General features: G+C 43.9%; 1 protein-coding gene across 8 annotated transcripts in view; it reads left to right on the top strand.

Annotated features, from left to right (window-relative positions):
* STAU2 (staufen double-stranded RNA binding protein 2) overlaps positions 1 to 7,065 on the top strand; it is a 306,837-nt gene extending 299,772 nt beyond the window's left edge. For all 8 annotated transcript variants that reach the window (XM_042923874.1, XM_042923880.1, XM_042923878.1 and 5 more), the window contains 2 exons: positions 4,519 to 4,607; positions 5,738 to 7,065. In XM_042923874.1, coding sequence (XP_042779808.1) covers positions 4,519 to 4,607; positions 5,738 to 5,831 — 183 coding nt within the window. In that variant the 3' untranslated portion in view covers positions 5,832 to 7,065. The remainder of the gene's footprint in view (positions 1 to 4,518; positions 4,608 to 5,737) is intronic.
* The last annotated feature ends 20,569 nt before the right edge of the window (positions 7,066 to 27,634 follow it).

Here is a 27,634-nt window from a genome sequence, read left to right as displayed (position 1 = left end):
ACTTGGTACCCTTAGAATGTTGAGAAATGGAGAATTGAATCACCTTGTTTGGGAGCCGTTGGGTAATTCAAGTGACAAAGTAAGTACCGTAGCAATTCAATTTTAGCCCAATCTACACTTGTTACAGAAGCACTGAACAGAGCCTCAGAAGTCAACCCACAAGATAATAAATCCCTTGTCTAGAAAATGGAGATAATTGTATGAGCTTACCTCCAGTAATTATTGTGGGGGAATAATTAATAGAATGAGGATGGAGGAGGGAATAAGAGTGATCTGGAAATGATAATATTGAAAAAAGTCATGCTGAAATTGGCTTAGGTGTGAAGGAAATAAAGTGATCTGGTCAAGAATGTGCACTGGGTTCAAATCCATGCTCTGCCACTTACTAGCTGTGTGACCTTTGAATAGGTTACTGAATTCCTCATGGGTAGGACCTACCTGCAGGGCTGTGGGAACACCTGAGGCCACTCAGGTAAATGGCCTGGTTTCATGACTATGGCAGGGTGATGCTCATCAAATGGTAGCTATTACTGTTTACAGAGAAGATAAATCGTCTTCATTGTCTTTTATAAATTAGCAAGAAGTCCTCTCCTATTTATAAGCAATTGTATTCAGGATTATCAATAAGATGTGGGTTGAAATTATCTCATCAGATAAATAAGGGAATATTGTTTGGAAGCCTTTAAGCATACCTTTGGAGGGAAGCAGCCACACAAGAATTCTGAAAATCCGTTCATGGCATTGAGTGAAAGAGCACGCCGCCCTTCCAGCCTGCAGGACATTCTTTGTGTGACGACAGGCATTTTGAAAGTGCACAGAGACCTGCCCGACATGTTGATAAAATCATCCAGGAGATTTTGCAAGAGCCAAAACACTGAACCTGCTCTCTGAGACCTGGCCTGCATCTCATATGTTGGATAGAAGAGAGCAGGTGTCACGGGGTCCTGGACTTGGTGTAGCAAGACATTTGGTTCTTGGTATTCAGGCAACAAGTATTCCAATGACAACTAGTAAAATGGGCTGCAATTAGCCTATAAATGACTTTTTAAAGTTGTTTTTTAAATTTTTAAAAGTCATTTTTGGTTGTCATTTTGGGACCAGGGAGCCCTGGGGTTCTCTTGTGTCTCATTCAGCAATATGACATTGCTGATTTAAATTTACAGGCACTAAAGAGCTTTCCACAATAGTTCATGTGGGAAGCAATTGATAAAAATTGGCATTCCTGACAATAATCCACATACTAATGGATCAGAAAAAAAGAATAGTTATTTAACTTTTTTTTTTTTATTTTAAAAAAGGTGCTCCTGAGGGGCTCAGTCACTTAAGTGCCTGGCTCTTGATTTTGGCTCAGGTCATGATCTTGCAGTTTATGAGATTGAGCCCCGCATTGGGCTCTGCACTGACAGTGCGGAAGCCCCTTCAGATTTTCTCTCACCCTCTCCCTCTGCCCCTCCCTGCTCGTATGCCCATGCACCCTCTCTCTCTCTCTCTCAAAAATAGACATTTAAAAAAAAGAATAGGTGTTCATTTGTTCAAAATTGTTGAATATACAAAGACCTGTAAGTTCGTTAGTGCTCCCCCCCACTCCGCCCCACCAATGTAGTCGGGGTATCTGGAAAAATCAGGCATGGACTGCTCTTTAGAGCTTTGCAGTGAGTGGGCCTCATGCCTCACCCAGTACATGCATATGTAAGGCAGGACTCCAGAGCTCAGGTTCATGTAACAAGCCCATGAGAATGTGCACACCCACAGGACTTTTCCCAGGGTAGTCACCTGGGAAGGCTGTCCAGCACAACCCAGCATTGCAGGACTTAGAAGGACCTCAGAGATTACCCAAGTGATTTTAAATGAGAGCCAAATCCCTCTGCAGGTTTCTTTGGGGGGAGGGGAATTGTCCAAATCTGGGTCTTTTGAGGCTCAATTTAATTTTTGAAAGCAACCAAACTTCACTCAAAGCCAGATCTAGTGAATAAGGTAAATGGTCAGGATGGACAAATGAAAACTAAGGTGGGGCCATAAAATGACAAAACTGGTTGGCTCTAATGACCCACAAAGTGGTTCTGAGAGATTAATTCCAAAAGCACCTAAAGAAACATCAGCTCCTCAGATTACTACTGTGGTCACAACCTCTCTGAGGGAGGTGAAAAAGCTCATGTCAGATCTAAAAATATTCATGCTTTTTGGCCCAGAAATTCAATTTCTAGGAATCTATCATAAGGAAGTTATTGAGATGGTATGCAAAAATTTAACTATTTGAAATCTGGATGCAGTGTTAATAATCACTTAAATTTGGGAGTGTCCTAAATGTCCAACAGTAGGGATTGGCTGAATATAGAAGGACCTCTAAAGTCAATATACTGAGCAGTCACGCAAAATAATGCTACTGAAGTGTTTTTATTGATATGGAAAACTGCTCACATTCAATGAAAAGAGCAGGTTATAAAATGGTGTGAAGATATGATCCAGGTGAAAATTTGTACATATGGGGAAGGGATAGAAAAGTAAAGGGAAAGACATTAGACCAAGTAGTAAATGGTGGATGGGCCTGTGAATATTTTCACACTGTTTTTGCTTGTACCTCTTATGATTTTCCTATAATGAAAATTATTTTTATAATAAAAATATAATAAAAAGAAACATCACAGAAAGGAAAAGGAGGTTCTACTGTCCTTAAGGAGGCATTATGATGGACCTATTTTAGTTTGTTAGAGTTCTCATAGCAAAATGCCACAAACTGAGTGGTTTAATAAACAGAAATATATCTTGTCACAGTTCTGGAGGCTGGGAGTCCAGAGTCAAGGTGCTGGCAGTTTTGGTTCCCTCTGAGGGTGTGAGGGAGAATATGTTCCAAGGCCTCTCCATAGCATCTGGCAGTTTGCTGGCAATCGGTGACGTCCCTTGGCTTCTGTTCTATCACTTCAATCTCTGCCTTCCTCTCCACAGGCTGTTCTCCCCGTGTGTGTGTGTGTGTGTGTGTGTGTCTACATCCTAAGTTCCCCTTATTATAAGGACATTAGACATATTGGCTCTGGGCCCATTCTATTCCAGTAGGACTTCATCTTACTTAGATCTGCAATGTCCCTGTTTTCAAATACAGCCACATCTGAGGTATTGGGGGTTAGAACTTCAACATATAGATTTGGGGAGTAGTGGGGGGGACACAATTCAACCAGCAATAGTACCGCAATGAAATAGCCACACTGCTTCTACCCAACTGAAAGTACTGCTTACCTGCCATGTCAGCCTGTGCCAGCTGCTGTACACATAGTACGAGCGTGGGCCAAGACCAGGAGTTGGGGGGGGGGGGGGGACACCGACATCCCTGCTCAATTTTCCTGGAAACCTAAAACTACTCTTAAAAAAATTAAGTCTATTAATTTAAAAAGGAAAACCAAAAAATATGTTACAAATAATGAAATTTGCAAGGGATCACACAGTCAGCTACCCAAAAGGGGCCTTTGGCAGATAAAAGTTTGGGAAACTGCAAGAGTTAGCCCTTTTTCAAAGGTAGTTGAGAGGATACAGATGACCAAAGTGTGACCCAGTGGGATCTCCAGGATTCAAACAACGCTGGCCGCTCACACCTATCTCAGACTCAACAAAGCCCTTCTAATGGAGCTTTAAGGGGGTGGGGGATGGGGGAGGGGAAGGAGAACCAAATTCTTATTCAAAGAAATAACAATTTGGAACGTGCACAAGAGTGTCAACAAGTTATGTAGATCTTATCAGCATCGCATTTTTGGTGCCTCCCAGCTATCCAGCGAGGCTCAGCCAGCCTGTCAACACCCTTCAGCATCCCACGCAAGACGGGCATATCAACACCTCGGGAGGCTCTGCTATGGCCAGGCCTGCCTCCCCGGGGCCCCAAAGAGTGCACGTTTTCTCTCTCCTCACAGAATACCATCGTACCATCCCCTTTGTATGCATGAGTGTCTTGGGCCGATTTCTCTGCTCACATCCTGTGATTTGGTTGGGGATAGCTATAAAATGGAACAATACCTTTATGCTAACTTTGGAAAGAGTACCTAACTTGGGAAAATCTGATGTTGCATTGTCTGAAGGAAGGGAATGTGTAGTTTCAGTAATGTGAGGAGAAAATGTTATTATAGTCAAAATATAATACATTATATTTATATATGTATTTATATATATGTGTATATATATATTTATATGTCAAACTATAATAGGCTTATACTAGGTGCTTCTACATTTGCAGATAAAAACTTTGTGATTTTACAAAATTATGGATGGGGGCTAAGGCATGAAACTTTGGAGATTCTCCTCCCCACCTCCTCCCACTTCGCCACAGAAATAAGGCCCTTGTAGCATACAATTGCTTCGTGATAATACAGCCTTTCAAATGTAATTTTGCTAAATGATGCAAAAAAAGCATTTATTTAGACCAGTGAAAATGATAGTCTTTACTATACATCTCAGCTTTCTTTTACAATTACCTGTTTATTAATATTAAAGTCAATGAATGGATCTCCTTGTTTGTGTGTTTGTTTTCATTTTTAGGCAGCTTTAAGTGCCTTGAAACAATTTTCTGAACAAGGACTGGACCCAATGGAAGGGGCAATGAATATTGAAAAAGGTTCTCTTGAAAAGTGAGTAAATCTTCTGCTATATTCTTACATTTCTAATTTTGCAATTGTACAAAAAAAATAAGATATAGATAACAATAAGGTAAAAAAAAAACCCTCAAGACAATAATATCTATATCTTATAAAATTATTCATATTACAGTTAAATGTAAATAAATGAGAAACGATATATATATGGTCATTTTCATTTCCTCTAGTACATATGTGAAAGTTTTAATCTACTAATTGATCATTTTTTTCTCCATTTCAATGCCTTTGTTGTAAATATTTATGTGAGTTTTATTGACTATAGAGACTTGCACAACTTTTAAAATACTGTTTTTACTTCATACTGTTGAGGTTTCTTCTGTCTAAACCTTTTCTGACATACAAACTTGCGCTCACACTCCTGCTAAGTTGTGGGCGCAAGAGAGAGAAAAGAAAAAGAAGTCCAGAAGAGGTATCCCCTCCCCTTGACCGCATTTTGTTTTCCACGTTGTTCTAGAAACACAAGCACCCGTTGCCACAAAAGTGTGGCTCCCAAGGACTGCAAAGGCAAGAATGTAGCTGTAGCAAGAATTTCTGAAATCGAGTGCATAGTTCTTTTTTATGATATCGAATGTCAGGTCTCACCTGAGCGACTGAATTTTAGGTCTCTCCAGAGGCCCAATTTATACTAAAGAAATTGAAAGCAATTGCATTTACATAGAGGAATCCGAATTCTTTCCAAGCCCTAAAAATCGCAGGTGAGATTTCAAAACGCCCATAGGAGATAACGTTTTTTAGAATGAAAACAAACCGATAACCCAGGAAGTGAAAAACAGATACATTGATCCTCCGGTTAAATAAGCATAGCCCCAAAACAGCATTTGGTCATTAATATGTAAGAGGTGAGAGCGTGAGAAGAAAGCATTTGGTAAACAGACGCGGTATTTTCTGTTGTCTATAGATTGGCAACCATTTATAAGCTAATTTAATCAAAACCATTTCCACATGATCTCATCAGTAGACTATCTGAACATAAATATTGTTGTTTCACTTTAAAATGTCACTTTTGTGGTGACCTTTGAATCCTGTGTGCCATCTGCTAATAAACATGTCTGAAGACGTGCAACCCTGGACCTTCAGCTCTTGTTAATGTATTAATCTTCCAGACAAGCCCAGCATCTGGGAGAGAAAGCGGACAATAACCAGACACACCCGGGCTCCATCGCTCAGGACTGCAAGAAATCAAAGTCGGTCATCTAGCAGCTCCCAGAACCACGGCTGCCACCACATCCTTATAAACCTGTCAGCACGCATGAGGGTGTCTGTGTTCAAGGAAATGAATGACTAATACCATTATTTGAGTCTTATGTGAAGACAACACTATTCTAACACAAGAGATAATATACATAGTACTGTTTATTCAACTGGGGAAAAATAAAACTTTGAGCATTTCCCTCGGAACTTGAGATCAGATCATAACTCACTTGCCCGGAGGCAGGAGAAATCTGATCCTGCTACTGGAGCTTGAAATAACAATTAATGAAAAGTGTTAGAAACAGAGGTAAAAATTTTAAATGATTAATAGAGAAATTGGGTTTGGTTCCGTTGTTATGATTGTTTTGTCGTGGAGCTTGTGTTCAGTTATATTCTCTCTCTCTCTCTCTCTCTCTCTCTTGTTTTAAATAATGCTTGACGATTCAAAGATTAACCAATGATGTGCTGTGGAATGTGATGGTCGTTGTCTTCATATAGAGTCACACCGTTTCTCTTTTTATGCAGATATTTATAATCTTCATCCTGTATCAATACGAATGACTTTGAGGTGCACGCCTCAAAGATGTATGCAAACAAACAAGGTTTAAATCAGGTCAGATATTTTATTTACCATATGAAATCGTGTTAGGAACAACTAGTTTCAATATACTCCAGGAATTAAAAAACAAAAACAAGAAAAAAAACAGTTGTGGGTTTTGAGCTCCATAATACTATTAGCCACTAAGGAGGCGTCTTGCCTCCACTGACCATTTCTCCAGATTCCACGTTCCGTTGTGGAAGTCGCACCCACCCTCATCCGTGTGTCATAGCCACTCACTGTTTGCATCGAGAGCGTTTTTAATAACTGCCTCTGGACTTGGGACAGTGAGTAGGATCAAAATAAATAATGTACATGGCGGGGAAGGGAAAGCCTGTCGGAGGAGCCGTAAGAGTCTTGCCAGCTTGTAGCCAGCCACGCTCTGGACCAGCATGTTGGAATCCAGCGTGTACCGAATGCAGTAAAAAAATTGGTCGGTTTCTGTGTGAAGTGTTGTCATTGTTGTTCTTTCGTTCCCTGGCTCTCATCTCTTAAACATCACCTCGGTGAGACCCATCCCAAAGGCCGCCACCCAGCCCAGTCATCCTGCGCCACGGTGGCTTTAGAGGGTGTCCCGGCTCCTGCGCCACCAGCTGTATCTGTGAAACTGCAGAGCGGCCTCCTGGGTGACGAGGAGCTGGGTTCCTGACCAGCCAACGTCATCTCATTGTTCAGCCTTTCTCCTTATTGATTCACAGACGTTGTGCAATGAGAAAACACTATATGGCCTAACTGCTCGACCCAACGTGACAATAGGAATATGATTATGTAAGATTTCATAAGCAAAACCACCACAAATCATGATCTGGCTGACTCACACGCGACTGGAGGATAAACAAACAGCAACATAAGGAAATAACTCGAAGGTTGTTTTTAATGATTCCCATGTGGGGAAGTCCGCCAGTGTTGGGAGGGCCGGTGCCCTCGGAGGAAATAGGTTTCGTTACGTAAAGCTGGGTCCTGGTGGAGATCAGCGCATTTGTAAAGTTGGGGTTCACAAGGTAAGCCAAGCTGAACGATACGTCCTGCTGCCTCGCGCCAGGGTGCGGAGAGCCCTGAATCATTGCCTTCGAAGGGGACAGGCTGTTTCTTCTGCTCTGCCTTTTACCACCTGAGGCTTAGGCCCTCAGCCGGGTGGGGAACAGGCCCGTACGCAGCACCACTTCGGGCAGGGGCTTTAAAGTGGATCTTCAGTTTACCAAACACAATAAACACGGGCTACCTCCTGCAGCCCACGGTCAGAACAACACCAAGGCCGTCAGGGCTGTAGGGGAGTGATGAGCCCAGGGAACAAACGAGCTAATCAGTTCTCACAACCCAAATATCTGAAACATTTAACTCTTGAGCTCTCTGACGTGAGCCATCCTCATGGCTGAGGTATCCCTGACACAGCAGAGCCGTGGTGGTGGGCGCGGGAGAGGTACGTTCGCAGAGGACCTCAAGTTTAGTGGGGGGATATTTATTTCAAAATTCCATCCCACCTACCTGCCTGAAGAGCCCAGGAAAGCCTCCAGATGTTTGGCCCAGAACCGCAGCCCTGCCTGGGGGGAACCCTTTGGGTTTTCTTTGGGTTAGATTAGCAATGCAATTGTTGGGTGGCCGGCAGCCGCCTGCAGGAACCCGCTAGGATGCTCCGAGCTCCTTCCAAAGCGCAGTGTTATAGATCATTGGAGGGGAAGCCATTAAGTAGATTTATTGAAAGAATGTTTCTTCGGCACAAGGAGATCTTTTTGATGAAAAATGGAACTCATTATTCTTTAAAGGACACAGATTGACTTATCTCCTTTATCAATTACAGTGTCTGCTTTCAGCTTTTCTCAATCAGCGATGGGCTTTGTAGTCACTTCCCAACGCGGAGGCCAATGTGCTTTATGAAAAAGGTTTGTTTTTACATTTTAATTGGAAATATAATATTGCACTTTGGAACTCTGACCATCCCTTTCCAGCACAACTTGCCAAAGGTCGATGGTGAGACACCACCAATCAGGCTGTGACAAGGGTATTATTCCTCCCCTTCCTGGGGTGATGTATCTGGGTTCTTCTGGCATTCTTCTCCCCAGCAGACATTCTCTGTAGTGAGTTCTGTTGTTGCTGTTGATACCTTCAACCAAATTCCTGCACCACAAAATAAAAATAGATGAATGAAAACCTTAATGTATTATACAGAAGTTTTCAGAACTCCTAGTGACCTTGCAGATGTGGTCCAGACCAATTGGTTGGTGTTTATTCCCACTGCAGGTGAGTTATCACTGCAGCTACTTGGTGTGTTCTGTACCTTTTCATGTCCAAAGGCTACTTGTCATCATTGTGGCCAAGGATGATAGAAAACCTACCAGTTTTGGGCGTCTGGGTGACTCGACTTTGGATCAGGTCATGATCCCACAGTTGATGGGTTCGTGCCCAAGTCGGGCTCTCTGGTGTCAGTGTGGAACCTGCTTCGGATATTCTGTTCCCCTCTCTCTGTCCCTCCCCCACTTGTGCTTGCTCTCTTTCTCTCTCTCTCTCTCAAAAAAGAATAAACATTTAAAAAATTTAAGAAAGAAAGAAAGAAAGAAAGAAAGAAAGAAAGAAAGAAAGAAAGAAAGAAAACCTAACAGTTTTGCACACAGAGCTAAGAAGTCATCAGTGGCAAAATCATATATGAATTTGTCTTCGAGTTTCCCCTAACTTACCCCACTGTGATACAGGTACGATAAATGTATAAATGTATAAATGATACATTGAATACATGCAAAAATGGATAAATGAATAAGGTACCAAAGGGATAGATAAGCCTGTTAAAGAAAGAAATTTTAAATCTCACTGCTTAACATGACACAGAGCTAGTCACTCGTGATAATATATGGCATTCCCATTGATAATATTATAGTACCTTCAGCCCCAGAGGGACTGTGGCATTTCTTTCCCTTTTTTAATATTTTTATTTTTTTAATGTTTATTTATTTTGAGAGAGAGAGAGCACGAGCCAGGGAGGAGCAGAGAGAGAGAGGGAGAGAGAGAATCCCAAGTAGGCCCCGTGCTGCCAGCGCAGAGACTGATGCGGGGCTCCATCTGATGAACCATGAGATCGTGACCTGAGCCAAAATCAAGATTCTGATGCTTAACAGACTGAGCCACCCAGGTGCCCCGACTGTGGCATTTCTTAATCCAAAGCGTGGTGAGTCCACAAAACCCCTCATTTCAGAGGACTTTGGACCCATGGAGACCCACTATCCTGCCCCCCATCTTCCCATTTCTGCATTAATACCCCTTCCCTAAGCTAGCAGATTTAATTCCAATCCCCACTCCCAGATACGTTCCTGCATTTCCATAATCACAGATACGTGTCTTATGAGGAGGGACCTTGTAATATATGGTTCAAAGCAAAGACTTTCCTAGATTCTGTCAAACCCACTGTCTGTTTCTGGCAGACAGCACCTGAGTTCAATCTCACCTTGCCAAGACTCATGTAAAAATTATCTCGGCCGGGGAAGCTCTCCTCTGTGCTCTAACCTCTTAACATAACTGAAAGCTCCTTTGGAGTCCCAGCGCGCTCTGATGTATGCTGGGAATGCAGAAAATAAATAAACAAATGAAACTACTTCCCCCTAAAGGACCCACATTCTAGCTGGAGGGAAAGACTGACAAGGAAATGAGCACAGAGCGTGGAGCATTTTGTTCCCACAACCATCACACTGGAGCTAGTTGCTCACCTGCTTGTCCCCGACGGTCACTCACTCCTTCCCGTGCTCATCTCACATGCTTCGGGCAGCGTGCTGTATTCAGGTGACACTGTCAAAAAGCTATTGTCTGCTTTCACTCTAGTAGCGTACCTTATCTCACCTCCACCTCCCACGGCCACTGACAGCCCCACCCTCAGCCCCACCCCCAGCCTCAAATATGCATACACAGATGAAGAAGCTTTTTAAGTCCCCCTGCACTTAGGAGGCAGACCACCTGAATTGACTCCTCCTCATCGTGTCTCCTGGCCTGGGAGGGCTGCCCACTTTAAAATGTAAATATTTATTGAATAGAGGAATGACCCTAAAAACCCTGCCATGATGGATTTGCCAGTCTAACTGGATCAGCAGTACCCTGGATGCATGGACAGAGAAGTCTGGCCTATTAGATGGACTCTCCTGCCTGAGAGGAAACTTCTAGTTCCACTTCTGTTAATGTGTGGCCTCGTTGAAGTCATTTAACGTCTCCAAGTTTCAGCTTTTCATCCAAACCAATAGGGGTGAGAATATGCAAGAGTCTGTGGCCTATTTTTTTTAAGTTTATTTCTTTATTTTGTGAGAGACAGAGACAGCGCAAGTGGGGGAGGGGGAGGGGGAGAGAGAGGGTGAGAGAGAGAATCCCAAGCAGTCTCCACACTGCCAGTGCAGAGTCCGATGTGGGGCTCAAACCCAGAAAGCTGCAAGATCATGACCAGAGCCGAATCGAAGGGTCGGATGCTTAACCAACTGAGCCACACGGGTGCCTCTGGACAATTTTTTAAAGTGCACAAGTTGTGAAAGTAAATACAATCTTTCAATCAGAGTCAGTGGGTATTATAGAAAGAGCTGTGGCCTAGGAGTCAAGCATCTACAGACCTGGTTCAGCCACAGATATGACCCTGGCAAGGGATTTAGACTTCCTGAGCCTCAGTTTCCACATCTATAAAATGATGTCCCCTAAGACATTACAGCTCTAAATTTATATTACTATTCATACCTCTATTACTAGTGGTATGCTTATATTCAAATTTGGTGTCTAATGTGTGGATTTTTTATCAAACGTCTGTAAGCAAAATACCACTCAATCAATTTGAATGAGTTGAATCAATCTGTTGCTTGTACGTTATAGAAACCTACTCAAACCAGCAATGGGAAACTTGTTTTAAAGGTACAGGGGTGTTTCACAGAACCTAAGGGCAGAAATGCAGACACAAACTGGAGCCAGGAAGTAGAAACTGTGGGGAAACCAGGAAGTGCTCTTTCTCCCTGTCTCTCAATTCCCCTCCTCTCTCTGAATGTCTGAATCATCTCTCCTCACATTAGCTCCTGCTTCTCAAGTACACATATCAGAGAACATGGCTATCAATAGAACCCGAGTTTACAGCCATCTGATGAAACAATGAATCTCTCTTTTGATTTTATTCCTCAAATCATAGGAAGGAACCCATGACTGCACCACCTTGAACCAGGTGTTCACCTCTGGCCCACAATGTACAAATATGGCTGCCCTTCTTTACCCTTATGGAGCAGGGTAATGTGGTCATCGGAGAAGAATCACTGTTTAGTGAGACAAACTAAGATATCTGCCTTGACTACTTCCCAGGGGGCAAGGCTCGTTATAATCATGTGCTAGTTCTGACTTTCAATGTAAACAATGAAGCTTAAGTAACTAACAGTCTCCCAAATGTCATAGATTGGTCTCAGGTTTGTGAAGGTTGTGCTGTTTTGTTTGGTTTTGTTTAATCCTTTCGTGTCTTCAGTTTCAAGGGTCTGATGATCCACAAAGCTGTCCTGAATGAGTCATAAAACTACCTAGGAGAAAAAGTAAAAAGTTTCCAGGGATCCCAATTAGTATATTTTTAAAAGCCTCTTTTCCTTCAGCACACATAACAAGAAATTTCGGCAGTAGATTGGTCAACCATCCTCAGGGATTTCTATAAAACCAGAAGACCAGAGTCCATTTCCCAGTTTTTGTTATCCTGAGAGGATTTTAACTGTAAAGGAATTTCTGATTTTTACAACGGAGGTGGGTAGAGATGGAAACAATCTTGGTCTGATTTTCTTTCAAACTTTACTCATAAATTTTCAAGGGAGCCCAAAGAAGAGAGATTTGGTTAGTTAAGTGAGTGGAAGGAGGCAGAAAATAGGGTCAGAAATTTGAATTCAAGAGTGAAGTAGGTGAGAAAGCCACGCTGCATTGGAAAAGAATAAGGAAATGGGAAGTTCTGGAGAAGACATTTGTGACCAAAACAGACTATTTTCCCTGCAGGTAAGTCTTTAAATGCCTGCCCCTTTGCCTGAGGAATGAGCAGTCAAAATCTCCTGTTTCCCCTTGAACCTGCCCCTAAATCTTCTACATGAGTAGTAATTTTCCAGAAAGGTGTTTAGTCACTGGTCCTTCCTTATCCTCTGAATGAAGAGGAAGGAACTAGATCTCTCACCAACTCAAGATGATTACTGAGCTACAGGAAAAGCCCAGGCCTATGAACTCCAAGGAGAATTTGGCTCATTGGTTATCCCTGGTATTAGAAAAGGTCAGAACCTCTGTTTTTGCTTGGAACCAGAGTCACTTCCACAGTCATCACAACATAATGTGCAACAGTTTTTTGAGGGCTCAGGTACATGACAGCCACTGCCTCTCTCTTAGAAGAGACCACTAGCCTGAACAGGTCTGACTAAACGTATCTTGCCTTCTGGTTTCTAACCTTAACCAAATTCCAACCTATTAATCAATTAGCAGATATGGAGTTAGTCTTGTGGGGAACCAAGTGAAGCTTAAAAGTTCTCTACCTTCAAAGAGCTTCCAGTCCAATTGGGAAGATGAGATGGCAACAAGATACTGAGAGAAAAATGCAAGAAAACAGATACAGACACACTTCATTAGGAACTGATTTCAGCTGCTGCTGCTCCCACAATGCTTATAGGAAGCATCGTGAGGAAATTCAGGCTAACAACCCAGATTTCAGTATTATAAAGAATGTCTACCTTGGATTCCTGCTCCCTTTGGTCTGGTGATCTGGGCTGGCCAACCTATAACTAAGGTGATGTGGGAATCCATTTTGTATGTTTCCTTTTTCTGTGGTGAGTCCCTGAGATAGATGAGGCTTTATGAGCTATCATCCCCTCTACAACCACTACCTTCACCACCAACACCCTTCCTAACTACTGATTTATAATCTTGAGCCACATTTTACCAAGAAAGGAGTGCTGGGTTTGATTAAGAATCAGGATTCGGGGATCAGACTGCCTACACTCAACTCTTGGCTTTTCCACTAACTCCTTATATATATTTAGGTAAGTTACCTTAACTTTTCCAAGCCTCACCTTCTTCATCTGTAAAGGATGACAGTGTTGTTACGTGGACCAAATAGATTAATTTCATGAGTCAATACATGTAAAGTGTTTTGAGCTATATGTGGCACAGAAAAAGTACTCAATAAACATGAGTTATTATTGACCAAGAGCCAATCAATGAATGAATCAATAATTATTGATCAACTCCTGCATGCCAGACACTATGAGTGCTGAGAAGAGAAAGAGGCCAAGATGAACAAGGCATAGCCCTGTTTTGCATCATGAGATTTTGGTTTCTTAAAGACAGCTGTAAAACATGCACACAAAGAAATGTTACCCTAGACTGAATAGCCTCAGAGACCTGGGGCTAGGAGCATCTACAGGACGCCCCTATGGACTACTCAGACAATAGGATCACCTTTGAGATGTCTTCTCTACAAAGTCAAATATCTGTGTCTCCTAACGCCTCTTGGGACTTGTTGGTGAGAATGACCCACAGGTCAGAGAATGATTTCTGACAAAGGGATTACACATTCCCCACACACCTCATGATGCACCTCTTTCTCTAGACTCCTCAGGGAACCAGGAGAAGATGGCAGAAGAAGTCTACCAGTGACCTAGAAAGGTACACACAGCCCCAGAAGTCAGGGAAACCAAGGCTGGTAAGTTGACTTTGAAATGTTAGACCAAACCTGGGCTTGGCTTCTGTTGGTTTACGTTTCTGGAAGGTAAGGAGAAAAAAACTGTAAATAACCCTGTCCCTCCTGGCCAGTATGGGAAAAGCAGCTTATTCCTTCTGTTCTATCTGGTTATAAGTATACCAGCACTACCATGGTCCTTTTATATCTTTTCTTCGTATATCACCCGAGAAAGAGAAGAGGCACAGGAAGTCTCATATGGTGGATAATAAAGGTTATTTACAATGGAGTTGAGGTAATAAGGGTCTGAATGAGGGCAGTAGCAGTAGGGAGGGAGAACAGGAAGCATAAAGAAGGTAGATTCAATAGGCTTTAATCACCAAATGGATGGAAGGGGAAAGGGGAGGAGTTTCACCCAGGCTGACTCCAGGGCCCTGGCCTAAGAAACTGGGTAAATGTCAGTAATGTTCACTAAAACATTACTGGAATACAGGAAAAGAGCGAGTTGTTAATGAAGTCAGTCCTAGACTTGTTGAGTCTCATATGCCTGCAGGACACCCAGAGAAATATCTTCAACTGGTAACTGAAAATGTACCAAACATCAGGAGAGACATTTAAGTGGAAGAGATGTTTCTGAAGAATAAGCATATGGGTGGTAATTAGTGGTATGTAAATTAACAAGATCCTCCAGAGAGAGCCTGTAGAATAAGAGCAAAGGTCAAGGCAAAGCCTTGGGAAGTAGAAGTAGGCTGAGACAGAAAAGCTCATCCAGAAGTCTGAGAAAGAATGGAAGTCACAAGAAAAGGATGGCCAGGGGAGAATGGGATGGGCAAAAGTATCGGTTGCCACAGCAAGGAAGTGAGGGAGCAGGAACAGACAGCAAAACGCCCTTAAGATCTGACATCAGGAGGTCACGGGTGACCTTGGACAGACTTGGTCAGGGAGGAAGAGAAGGAGGACGCAGGAAGGGCAGCCTCATTTTCCTTTTGAAGGGCTAGACAGCTTCTCAAGCAAAAGCCTGAGTCCATTGTCTTCTGAATACTTCACATACTATTACACTAGATACAAGGACAGTAAATTGGTACATCTTTTCTAGAGAACAATTTGGCAATGTGTATCCAATACTTAGTGAAGAAAGAATGCTGTTGTCAGCAATCTCCGCCCACTCGCCATGCAGAGATGGTGTCTGCTTGGGCATTGTCAGTGCAGTAAAAGGAGGCAGTACCAATGGGAGCTTGCAAACTCGTAGGTCTCATTCAGATCAGTGTGATCTCCAGTGACCTGTCACTAGGGAGTGTGCTGGCTACCTCTGAAGATAGAGCAACTGCCACTGGGCATTGGGTGCCCAGCCTGTAGATGCTGCCCCACAGAGGTGCTCCCTGTCGGAAGCTCCTCCCCACCTTGGCAGTAAGTTGTCTGTTGTTCTGGTAGGCTCGTGGTCTTCGCTCTGCCTGCTTTTGTTTGCCTTCTGAGGGTAGGGCTTCTGCTTCAAAGGAAGAGCCAGGAAGCAGAGGGTATTGGTTTGATCTTCATTGGTAGTTGGCCTTGTGTGGGGTTCCTTGGTAAGAGCTGTATAGGGGACCAAGGTTGTGAAGATGGAGGTGGGTGGGCACAGTCTGGGATATGTTGTCTTATGTGGAAAGGCTATAATTAGGTGTTAGTGGTGAATTAAAGATGGCTATAAAATGTCTTTCTCACTAGTGAGAAGTAGAGTTTATTTCCCCTCTTCTTGGATCTGGGCTGGCCCTGTAATTGCTAAATCAATAGAATCTGGTGGAAGTGACACTGGGCCAGTTCCAGGCCTAGCCTTCTGGATTAGGCTCCTGCTTCCTCCCTCTTGGGCCACTCTCTCTTCTGACTCTCACTCTTGGAACCCAGCCACCATGCTGTGAGAATCCCAAGCCACACAGAAAGACCACATTTGGTCAAGCCCTAGCTGAGCTCTGAACCGACAGCCAACATCAACTACCAGCTGTGTGAACAGGCCATCTTGGATGTTCCAGCCCAATAAAGCTTCAGATGACCACTACCCCAGCCACCACCATGTGAAACAGAAGTTGTCCCAGCTATGCCCATTCAACCCATCAACAGCATCATGAGAAATGATGCAAGAGTTGCTTTTGGTCACTAAGTTTGGGATGGTTTGTTATGCAGCAGTAGATAACTGGGAACAGTTTTCGTTTATAGTTTCCATGGACTTGAAGCCAATTGCTGGGTAAACTAGCAAAAGCAAACCCTAAATTAGCCATTATCCTCTATCTCTGCTATACAAAATCCTTTTCACCATCCCTTACAAGTAGCAAAACAGAACTGGAGCTCCCTTTTGCCTCTTTCTATCTCCTTGTGGTAGATGCACACAATGGACTGAAGTCTCAGGCATGGGGCAGGGGCACAGAGGGCCTGAGAAAATCCAACTGGAGAAGAAGGGGTCTTCTCCAAATGAGTGAGTAGAGTCACTTGGTATTGGGGCCATTTTTACACAGGCAGTTGAACACACCATTTTTTTTTTTTCTAGTTTGTCTCCACAAGAGAGGGCCAGATGCCAACACTAGGTGGGCCCAAATTGCTAAGCTCCCATTCTTTCTTGCACTGACGGCTAATTTTAGTTCCATGATATGACACTTGATCCCAATAACTGTGTGTTTGTGGCTTCATTCAGTACCGCAGATTCAAGTCTCCCAGGCTTCTGCTCCACTGCGAGCCCTGCTTCTCCCTGCAGCCTACTCTAAACCCTCTGGCTGACATCAAGCCTGAGCTCAAGGGTGCCATGACACACTATCTCATGGCCTTGACTATTACTTCACCTGTATTAGCTTTTCCCCAAAATCTCAGTCACAAGCTTCTCAGGGACAGGGACCATGACTTGGTTTGGATTCTGTACCCTGATAGACAGATCAGGAAAGTATGGCAAAAACCTAAAGTATATTCCCTTTTGTCTCCTGGGAGCCCAGTCAATGCCAGTTTGCCGGGAGAGTGTGGCTCTGTGGACCAGACCTTTGAGCTTGAAACAAGAATGGCTCAGAAAGTTCTGAGTCAACTACCATGGCCAAAATTTCACTTTTCTTACTGGGTTGTGATAATTCTTTGCTTTTTTAATGTTTATTTTTGAGAGAGAGAGAGAGAGAGAGAGAGAGCACATATGAGGGGGGAGGGGCAGAGAGAGAGGGAGACACAGAATCCAAAGCAGGCTCCAGGCTCTGAGCTGTCAGCACAGAGCCCCACGTGGGCTCAAACCCATGGACTGTGAGATCATGACCTAAGCCAAAGTCAGACGCTCAACCGACTGAGCCACCCAGGCACCCCCGGGGTTGTGATAATTCTTAATAAGCATGCTTAGACTCTTCAACTCAAATGAATTCATTTATAACAGACAAAATTTTCTTAAAGCTCATACTAGTGTTATAAGTCTCTGTATTTCAGATTTAGAGTAATTTCCAGCATGATGGTTGTATTGTTTTCATATTGTCAAGAACATAAATGATAGCAGGAAGATCTTATTACTAGAAAAAAAAATAAAATTAAACAAGGTGGTCTGTGGTGAGTTATCGTGTATGGAATTAATTTCACATCCAGGTTTGGATGATCTCATAAATTGTTCTTTTGGTTGGCAGTTTCACCCTAGCCTGATAGATTGAATTATTTCCTTGTAATTCAGACCCCCTGTGTAGTCTGTAACGAAGAACACATTGTATGTCTTGGCTAGCCTGGGGGGTAGAGGACAGACACCCACAGTTGTCTAAGAGCCATCAGCACTGAGCTCAGCCACACATCCCTGAAGGACAATTGATGATATTGTCAATGGTGCATTGTTGTAATATCAGGGCAAGGGGGTGGGACAGAGGTAGGAGGGATTCCCTAGAACGCTGAGTCTGACATGCATGTGGTTACATTATGAAATCTGATTCAGACAATTTGGCCCAGCACCCATAGAACAATAGGACATCCCAAACTTCTGTGGCATCTCAGAAAGACAGTGACTCAAAAGGCCAGGAGTACAGAGGCCCAACCACAGAGTAGTGGCATCTGTGATCTCTTTTGAAGGAGCAGCCTTCACATATTTGAAGGACAAAAATAGTAAGAATCTGAGATCCTTCAAATCCAGTAGAGAGGAACAGACAGACGAGAGAATGAACTTCTAGAAATAAAAACTGCATAACCAAGGTGTCTCCTTTTGACTCCGCAGGGTGCAACAAATCACCCTCCAAAGCTACATCCTCTTTCTTCTAGGTGGGAGAAGGGGACAAATTCTACTAACCTCACCCAGAACCAAGCCCTCTGAAGGATGACAGTGATGTGACTTCTAACCCCCTGGTCAGAGAGTCAGGTTCACTCGCAAATCCCCCTGAAATTTGCAAATAAAACAGCCATGGACGATCCATTGCCCCATCAAATACCGTGGCAGCTGATCCAGAAACCGTCTTTGTAGCCGAACCCGGTGGCCCTGAGTCATCCTCCATGACCAGCAGCCACATTTCGGGGAGTGGCGGGGCTGGTGTCTCCAGCCTCACTAACAGCCTGGATGAAAGAGGAGCGGGTGCTGTCCTCCACTCATCTACCCTTGTTGGGCAGGGAGATGGCTCTGGAGAATTCTGATAAGCAGCGCTGTAGAAACCCGAACTTGATTCAGAGAAAAGTGCTCCATAGGACCACTGCTATTTGCAGGGTGACCAACCTTCTTGGTTTGCCCGGCACAGGAGGTTCCTGGGACATGGGACTTCCAGTGCTAAAACTTAGAATGCTAAGCGAACCGGGACATTGGTCCTCTGCCCTGCCAACACTCATGCCACGGGACCAGGGTGGAGGGAATCTCGAAGTTTCCCACTTTCCATACAAGCTGCCCCCCAGCTGTGGGCTGCCCGGCCACCTGGGCTCTTTAGGCAAGTGTTCTCTCCACCATGCCTAAATCTGAGATTTGTGCCTCTGGGAGCTATTTGAGCTCTTTCAGCAAGCCACGTCTCCTAATGCCAAAGGAGAGGAAATGCTGTCCAGTGGTCCACGGAGCTGAGGTCGTTCCCACCGTGGTTAGTTAATTAGTTAACATACAGTATTATATTCTTTTCAGGTGTACAATATAGTGATTCAACAATTCTATACGTTACTCAGTGCTCATCATGATAAGTATACTCTTAATCCCCTTCCCCTATTTCACCCATCCCCGCCCCCCCCCCCCACCTCCCCTCTGGCAACCATCAGTTTGTTCTCTCTAGTTAGGAGTCTGTTTCTTAGCTTCTCTCTCACTCTTGCTCTCTTTCTCATTTTGCCTTTGCTTTTTTGGTTTTGTTTTTTAAATTCCACAAATGAGTGCAATTATATGGTATTTGTCTTTCTCTGGTCAACTTCTTTCACTCAGCATAATACTCTCTGGTTCCATCCACGCCATTGCAAATGGCAAGATTTCATTCTTTTTCGTGGCTGAATAACATTCCATTGTGTATATACACCACATCTTCTTTAACTCTTCACCTGTCAGTAGACACTTGGGCTGCTTCCACAATTTGACTATTGTAAATAGCGTTGCAGTAAATATAAAGGTGCGTGTCTCCCTTTGAATTAGTGTTTTTGTACTTCTGGGGTAAATAACTAGTAGTGCAATTACTGGATCATAGAGTAGTTCTCTTTTCAGTTTTTTGAGGAACTTCCATACCGTTTTCCAGAGTGGCTGCACTACATTTTGTTCACACCAACAGTGCGTAAGGGTGCCTTTTTCTTTATCCTCTCCAGCATTTGTTGTTTCTTGTGTTTTTTATTTTAGCTATTCTAACAGGTATGAGGTGGTATCTCATTGTGGTCTTGATTTGTATTTCCCTGATGATAAGTGATGCTGAGCATCTTTTCATATGTCTGTTGGCCATGTGTATGTCTTCTTTGGAGTCATGTCTGTTCATGTCTTCTGCCCATGTTTTTAATGGGACTTTGAGTCCCACACAGAGGCCTGTTTGGAGCCTTGGCAACCCAAGTATGTTGTAAGATCCACGAGAACTGGTCAGCAGATTTTTCTCTTGCCTGAGGCCATCCAAGTGTCTTTATAGGCTCTGAGTCAGAGACTGAAGCGTCGTCCAGGGTAGTGCCCTTGCAAAGTTTGGAAAAGTTACGCAGATTATAAGGAGCGGAGACATTTGTTCCTGTCAGGAGATAGTTTGTCTTACCGGAAAAAGAATGCACAGACAGGCTCCTTCTTGTCACTTGGGAGCCTCGAACTGCTGCCAATCCTTTTGGAGCATGTTGTTTCACGGGCCAAGCTGCTGAGGGGAGAACATCGAAGGTGTTCTCTCTTAACTACCTTGGCCAAAACCCTGCTTTTCCCGCCTTCAGAACTGTAGGCAGCATGGGGCAGAGGGCAGTTCATCCAAAGTCACAGATGGGGCACTTACGCAGCAATAGCAGTGACCACTTGGTCCTAGGACCAGAGGGTTCCTGCTCTGTGCGGCTCTTAGGAAGCATAACCCCCTAACTGAAAAACTGAAAAGTAAAACTGCAACATCACCAGAGCGGTGTTGGAATCACATACTCAATTTTCTGCAGCTGGAAATTCCCAGGAACTTCAAAATTCCACGGTTGTGTCTGGAGTTTTGGAGTATTGTTTGGGGCTAAAATTATTGATAACCCAGCTCACTGAGCCCCAGAAGGGAAAGGGGGAGAACCTTTCAAAACCTGAAACTCTGTAGCCTGATAGGCAATGACCTGAGCCCCAAATATCCTGCAGCCTGATTGGATGCTTCTTTTCTCTCCAGGCCCTTCCAGGCCAGGCCCGCTTGTCCTCTCTTCCTCTTCTCAAACTGCCCCCATGTTTTCCTCATCTCCTCTTGTCTAACATGTCCACTGTCCCCACTTCCTGTTCACCCTGCTGTCCAGGTGTAGCTCCCATCCCGCTTCCTGCGCAAAGCCCTCTTGGATGCCTCAGCCTCTGCCTGTCCAAATACATGGTACCGCTGGGCTGCTTCATTCATTCTCTCCTGACCAGACAGGGATAGCCCTGTCCCACATGTGTCATTGAAGTGGTGGCAGGTACATGTCTGTCACCATCATCTGACTCCAAGCTCTTTGAAGGCAAGGTTTGCCTTTCATTTTCTAGACATCTCCAGCCAGGTGTGGCCCTTAGGAGAAATTTAGTTATGATTGCTGATATCATTTGATCAAAATGAAACCCCGATTAAAGCCAAGTGACACATACATCTTCTCTGTGACCCAGCCATTCCAACCCTTAGTATTTACCCAAGAGAAATAAACGAACACCAAAGTGCCTGTACAAGAATGCTCACAGCAGCTTTATTTGTAATCACCAAAAACTGTAAACAGCGCACATGCACATTAATAGGAAATTAGATAAATGTACAACGGATTATAAAAATTCATCATTTGGATGAATCTCAAATGCATTAAACTGAGTGAAGTTTTGCACAAAATAGTCCATGCTGCATGATTTCATTTACATGAAGTTTTGGAACAGGTAAACTCATCTATGGTGAAAATTATCAGAACGGTGTTTGGGGCACTGGCGTGGCTCAGTCAGTTAAGCATCCTACTCTTAGTTTCCACTCAGGTCATGACCCCCGCATCAGGGTCCCCGCTGACAGCATGGAGCTGGCTTGGGATTCTCTCTCTTGCTCTCTCTCTCTCTCTCTGCCCTTCCCCGGCTCGTGTGTGTGCACTTCCGCTCTCTCTCTCTCTCTCCCCCCCCAAAATAAGTAAATAAGTAAATAAACTTAAAAAAAAAAAAAAAGAACAGCGCTGGTTTCCGGAGAACGGGGGTGTGGAATTGACTGAGAAAGGTGCTCTGGGGTGAAGGTAGTGTTTTGTATCTTCATTAGGGCTTAGGTTGCCCAGACGTATGCATTTTTCAAACCCCAAAACCATGTACTTAAGGGTTATGTATGTCACTGAAGGTAAGTTTTTATCTCAAAACGAAAACATTAACAGATATTGGATATTAACAATGTGCACGTTGAAGCGGGGGGGAGCGCAGGGATGTCTGCAATTCACTTTGAAATGAATCAGACAGGAAAGTGTACTGATGGACGGGGAGGGGGATGGACAGAGGCGATGAAACAAACGGAGTAAAATCAAGCAGAACAAAAGAAAACAGCCAACGCTGGCTGCCACCCAATCCGCCGCACTCACCCTTAGTGCGGCCGCTGCCGGGGAGGGCAGGCCAGAAGGATAAACAGCAACTCTGGGAGGGCTAGAAGGGGGGAGGTGGTGTCCTCTGGGGTGAACAGGTTTCTGGGGACCCGGAGGAGGGTGGTGAGGTGGCCGGAGTGCAGCTGGAGCTCCCGGGGGGCTGTACAGGGAGGGGAGAGTGAGGAAGGGCCCCCGTCGGGCTGGCTGGGAGCAGGTGGCCTCAGGCTTTGATCTGCAGCCTCTGGCCAAACGGCTGCACGGTCCTTGGCCCTACCAGGTACGAAGGAATGTGTAGTGAATGGCAGGCTGGCTGAGCTCACTCCATTGCTGGGCCCACAGCCCTTGAAGTCCAGAGTCGAATTCATGCTTCAAAGGACTATCTTTTCCTAGGAAACACTGATAATCCAAACCACATCTATCCTCATTCCTCCCTTTGAGAGGGTAACTGAGCTGGTAGATCAGAGGAGAGCCATAGATTTAGCCCATCTGGATTTCAGCAGAGGTTGCAAACTGGCAGCTCTCGGGCTGGATCCAGCCCACAGATGTGTTATGTGTTTTGCTTGGCCTCCCAGAGGCTCGGTGTGTTTTTTTTGTTTTGTTTTTTGGTTTTTGTTTTTTAAATTTAGTTTAGCTGCCAAGATCTTAAAATCACGTAAGATCTAGATTGTCTGCATCTCTTGAAATATTGGAAGATCCAGCAACCACGGGCCTACAGGATGATGGCAGGAATGAGTGGCAGCCTCCCCCTCAGAGGCTGGCTCCCATTCACTTCTAACCCTCTGCTCACCCTGTGGGTGTGGGCATCTCAACTCCCGTAGGTCATGCCGTTTGTGTAGACGACAGAGAAGTCAAGGTTGGCTGATCATAACACTAAACTAACCTTAATGCGATAAATATTTCCTGGGCACCTACCAAGGATGTTTGGTTCTGGGGACACAATGGAAAATCAAATGACTCAGACCCTTTTCTAAAGGAACTTAGATTCTAGGGGAGTAGATGAACCAAGAAGAAGAGGAAGAAGAAGAAGAAGAAGGAAGAGGAGGAGGAGGAAGAGGGGGAGGAGGAGGAGGAGGAGGAGGAAGAGGAGGAGGAAGAGGAGGAGGAAGAGGAGGAGGAGGAGGAGGAGGAGGAGGAGGAGGAGGAGGAAGTAAGGAAAACAAAAAATTATAAATGGTGATAATTGCCACAAAGGGACAAAATGAAAGAGGAGACTCTGTAGAGAGTAACTTGGGGTAAGGAGTGCCTGCCTCAGATGGGGTGGTGGAGAAGGCCCGTCTGGGGGGACATTTGTCAGCTAAGTCCTGAAGAATGAGGCAATGTGGGGAAGATCATTAAGGGGGATGAAAGACCTTCGGTGGGGAGGTGCTTGGGTCTTTCAGGAGCTGAGGGAAGCCAGGTATGAAAGGAGCAAGATAAGGTTGGACAGGTGGGCAGGACTTGCAAACCAAGTAAAGAGTTTAAGTTTCCTTCCGGGTGCAATGGGAAGCCATCAAAAAATCTAAGGCAAGAAAGAGACACAGATTTCATTCGATAAAGCCCATCTTGTTATTGGTAAGGAATGCAGCCCACAGTCTCATCAGGAGGCCACTGCAGGAGGGGGGCAGGGGGGAGACGCGGCAATGGCTCCAGAAAGGAAAGAAGTAGATCCAGGTACACTTCAGAGGAAGTTAATGCATAGCTGATTTCGGGAGGAAGAGGCCCTGGAAATCCTATCAATAGCTGCATCAGATGCAAATTCGTGGAGAGATTTAGACAAAGCTTGCCTAGGCTCATGAAGCTCCATAAACTGTAAGGTGCTTTCACATGAATCACAGCTTCCCTTGATAGCAGGATGCCACCTAAAGCAGTAAGCAGTTCACTACAAACAGAAAATGTCTGAAAATCCATGTTGATTTTACACTCGAGTCCATAATGTATCTGTTTTGGGTCTGGCTTTTAAAAGGTGTAAATGACATAACATCAGTGAACAAACGAACAAGAAAAGACCCACATATTCCTCCAACAACCTTGGATAATGTTCTCTTCAATGATTCCCAACCTTGGCTGCACATTGGAATCACTTGGGAAGCTTTTAAAAATGCTGATGTCTGGGTCCCCCTCCCAGAGATTCTGGCTTAGTTGTTGTGGATTGTGACCTAGGCATTTGGATTTTTTTTTATGCTTATTTTTGACAGAGACAGAGGAGAGAGAGAGAGAGAGCATGCATGAGCAGGGGAGGGGCAGAGAAAGAAGGAGACCAAGAATCTAAAATCCAAAGTAGGCTCTGAGCTGTCAGCACAAAGCCTGACAGGGGCTCGAACCCACGAACCATGAGATCATGATCTGAGCCAAAGTCGTTGTTCAACGGACTGAGCCACCCAGGCGCCCCTAGGCATTTCGATTTTTAAAACTCCCTGGTGACTCAAATATGCCATGTCTATGGTAGAGAACCACCCACTGATCTGGGACAGAGGTTCCCAAAGTGTGCCCTGGGCCAGCAGCAACGGCACAACAGAGAAACTTGTAAGAAATTCAGGGATTTGCCAGTCAGTGGCAGACTACCCAAACCCCATCTTCTGAAGGTAGAACAGCAGTGGCTGTTTCCAGTGACTTCTCCCCACCATGCTGCCTCTCACCGGCTGACAGGTCTGATACCAGGACTCCTCCGAGAAGATAGACACAGAGTCCTGGGCTCTGAGGAATGGGGTAGAGGGTGAGCAAATTTATTCTGTAAAGGGCCAGAGAGTAAATAGCTCCGTGGGCCACACTGTCTCTGTCAAAACTACTCAAATGCCACTTTGGTGTGACTGCGGCCATAGACAATGTGTAAATGAATGGACATGACTGTGTGCCCATAAAACTTTATTTGAAAATGTAGCTGTGGGACTGAGCTTTGGCGTGGGACTAGGGTCCCACTTAGGGGTAAGGTTCAGCCCAGGACTTTGGCCTGAGCCAGGCCTCCACTTAGTACCTACACCTTGTCCTTTTGCAGGCATTGTTCCCAGAGCCCAAAATACCCTGCTGTATGTTTTCTCTAAGCTGGAAGTGATGAGGGCTGAGACCCAGCTGGGGGGTGGACATGGAGGTGGTTTTTCTGGCTTCTCCTCCTTACAGAGACTTTGAGAAGTGTGGTTGGTGGGATCCCAAGGCCTGGTCATGTCTCCTAAGGGGCAAGGTCAGCCAGGTGAGTCCTTGCAGGGGCAGTAAGTGAGCCAGTGAGCTTGCTATCCAAACCTAGTAGCTCATTCTTCTGGAAATCGTCTTCACGGAAAATTTTGGAACGTTATAAAGCCACAGAATACAGAAAAGAAAAAATAACAACTGAGTGAAGTGAATAGTGAGAAAGAGCCATCAGAGGTGCCAGAGACGGGCTGTTGGCCTGGTAAAATACACTCAGTTTCAAACCCACAGAGTAATTGCAGGAGTCAGGAGCTGTGCACACTTAACCCTATGGTTTCTAAGAAATGAAATGCTTGGTGGAGAGAGAGGGCTATCCCTCAAAGAGTGGGAATCCCCACTCAGGATTGGCGGCTGGGTTCCTGCTTGATATTGCATGTAGCAACAGTGCATTTATTTTTATTTCTGACCATTATTCTGTTATATGGACGCACACCACACATTATTCATCCACTCTGTTGATGAACATTTGGGTTGTTTCTGTCTGGGGGGCTATGATGAAGGATGCTGTCTATACAAGTCTACGGGAGCCTGTTTTCTTGGGTAAATACCTAGTATTGAGATCTCTGGGTTACATAGTAAGTATATGTTCGAATTTTTTTAAAAAAAAACTGTTAAACCGTTTTCCAAAGTTTGGCTGTAGAGTTCTATATTTCCATCAGCAAAGTATGAAAATGCCAGTTTCTACACATACTTACCGACACCTGGTATTGTTAATCTTTGGAATTATAGCCATGACAGTAGGTGCGTACTGGTATCTTGTTGTGGTTTTAATTTGCATTTCCATAATGGCTAATCAAATTCATCAGCTTTTCCTGGGCTTGTTAGTCATTTGTAGATCTCTTTGATGATTATCTATGTAAACGTTGTGACCATTTTTAAATTGGGTGGCTTGCCCTCTTACTACTGAGTTTTTTTCACTTTTTAAATATTATAAAATATAGATGACAAAAAAATTTCCCATTTTAACCACACAGTTCTGTCGTTAAGTATCTACTTACATTACTGCACACCCCTCACCGCCACCTGTCTCCAGAGCTTGTCCGTACTCCCACCTGAAGCTCTGTACCCATTAAACACTAACTTCTCGTTCGTCCCTCTGCCCAGCCCCTGGCGGCCACCATTCTACTTTCCATCTCTATGAACTTGGCTACTCTAGGAATCTCATAGGAGTGAAGTCATACAATTTTTATCCTTTTGTGAGTGGCTGATCTCACTTAACATGGTGTCTTCGAGGCTATCCATGTTGTGGCGTGTGTCAGAATTTCTTTCCTTTTTAAGGCTAATAATATTCCACTTTATATGATTCATACCACATATTCTTTATCCTTTCTTCTGATAGACACTGAAGTTGCTTCATCTTGTTGGGTTTCAGAGTTCTTTATGTATCCTGGATGAAGCCCAGTTTACCAATGTTTTCCTTTTTATGGTTCCTGTTATTTATTTATTTATTATTATTATTCTGTATAATAGCTAGATCATGTATTTGATGTCACATTTATGAAATCCTTTCCAAATCCAGAGTCAAAAAGATTTTCTTATATGTTTTCTTCTGGAAGTTTTATAGATTTAGCTCTTACATATTGGTCTGTCATCTACTTTGAGTTAATTTTTGCATATTGTATAAAGGTCTAAATCCATGTTTTTGCGTTTGGATATCCAGTCGTCCCAGTAGCAATTCTTGAAAAGCCTAAGCTTTCCCCCACTGAACTGCTTTGACACCTTTTGAAAATCAATTGACCATAAATGTAAGGGTTTGTTTGCGGACTTTCTTTTCTGTTCCATTGATCTCTATGTCTATTATTATGCCAATACCATTTATTCTTGGCTGCTATGGCTTTCATATAATAATTTTTAAAATTAAACTTTATATACCAAGCTTTGACACTTTCAAATTTACTTTGTCTTATTTTAGGACCTTTGCATTTCTATATGAATGTGAACAAAGAGAGTTTTATGTCTTCCTTCCCAGTCTGCATTCTTTTATTTGTCTTGCTTCCTGCACTGGCTAAAAACCTTTATTTGAGTAGAAGTGGTGACAGCACACATTCTTGCATTATTCCCAACTTTTTTTTTTAATTTAAATTGACTATTTTGTATTTTTTCTTCCCTTACAAGTATCTTTTTTAAATTATTTTTTAAAATTCCAGTATAGGTAAGCATACAGTGTTATATTAGTTTCAGGTGCACAATCTAGTGATTCAACAATTCTATACATTACTCAGGGCTCATCACGGTAAGCGTGCTCTTAATCCCCTCACCTCTTGTGCCCATCCTGCCACCCACCTCTCCTCTGGTGACCATCAG

Source organism: Panthera leo, chromosome F2, assembly GCF_018350215.1.
Source record: "Panthera leo isolate Ple1 chromosome F2, P.leo_Ple1_pat1.1, whole genome shotgun sequence".
In the NCBI taxonomy this organism is placed as follows: domain Eukaryota; kingdom Metazoa; phylum Chordata; class Mammalia; order Carnivora; family Felidae; genus Panthera; species Panthera leo.
This window is presented reverse-complemented; position numbering and strand designations above follow the sequence as displayed.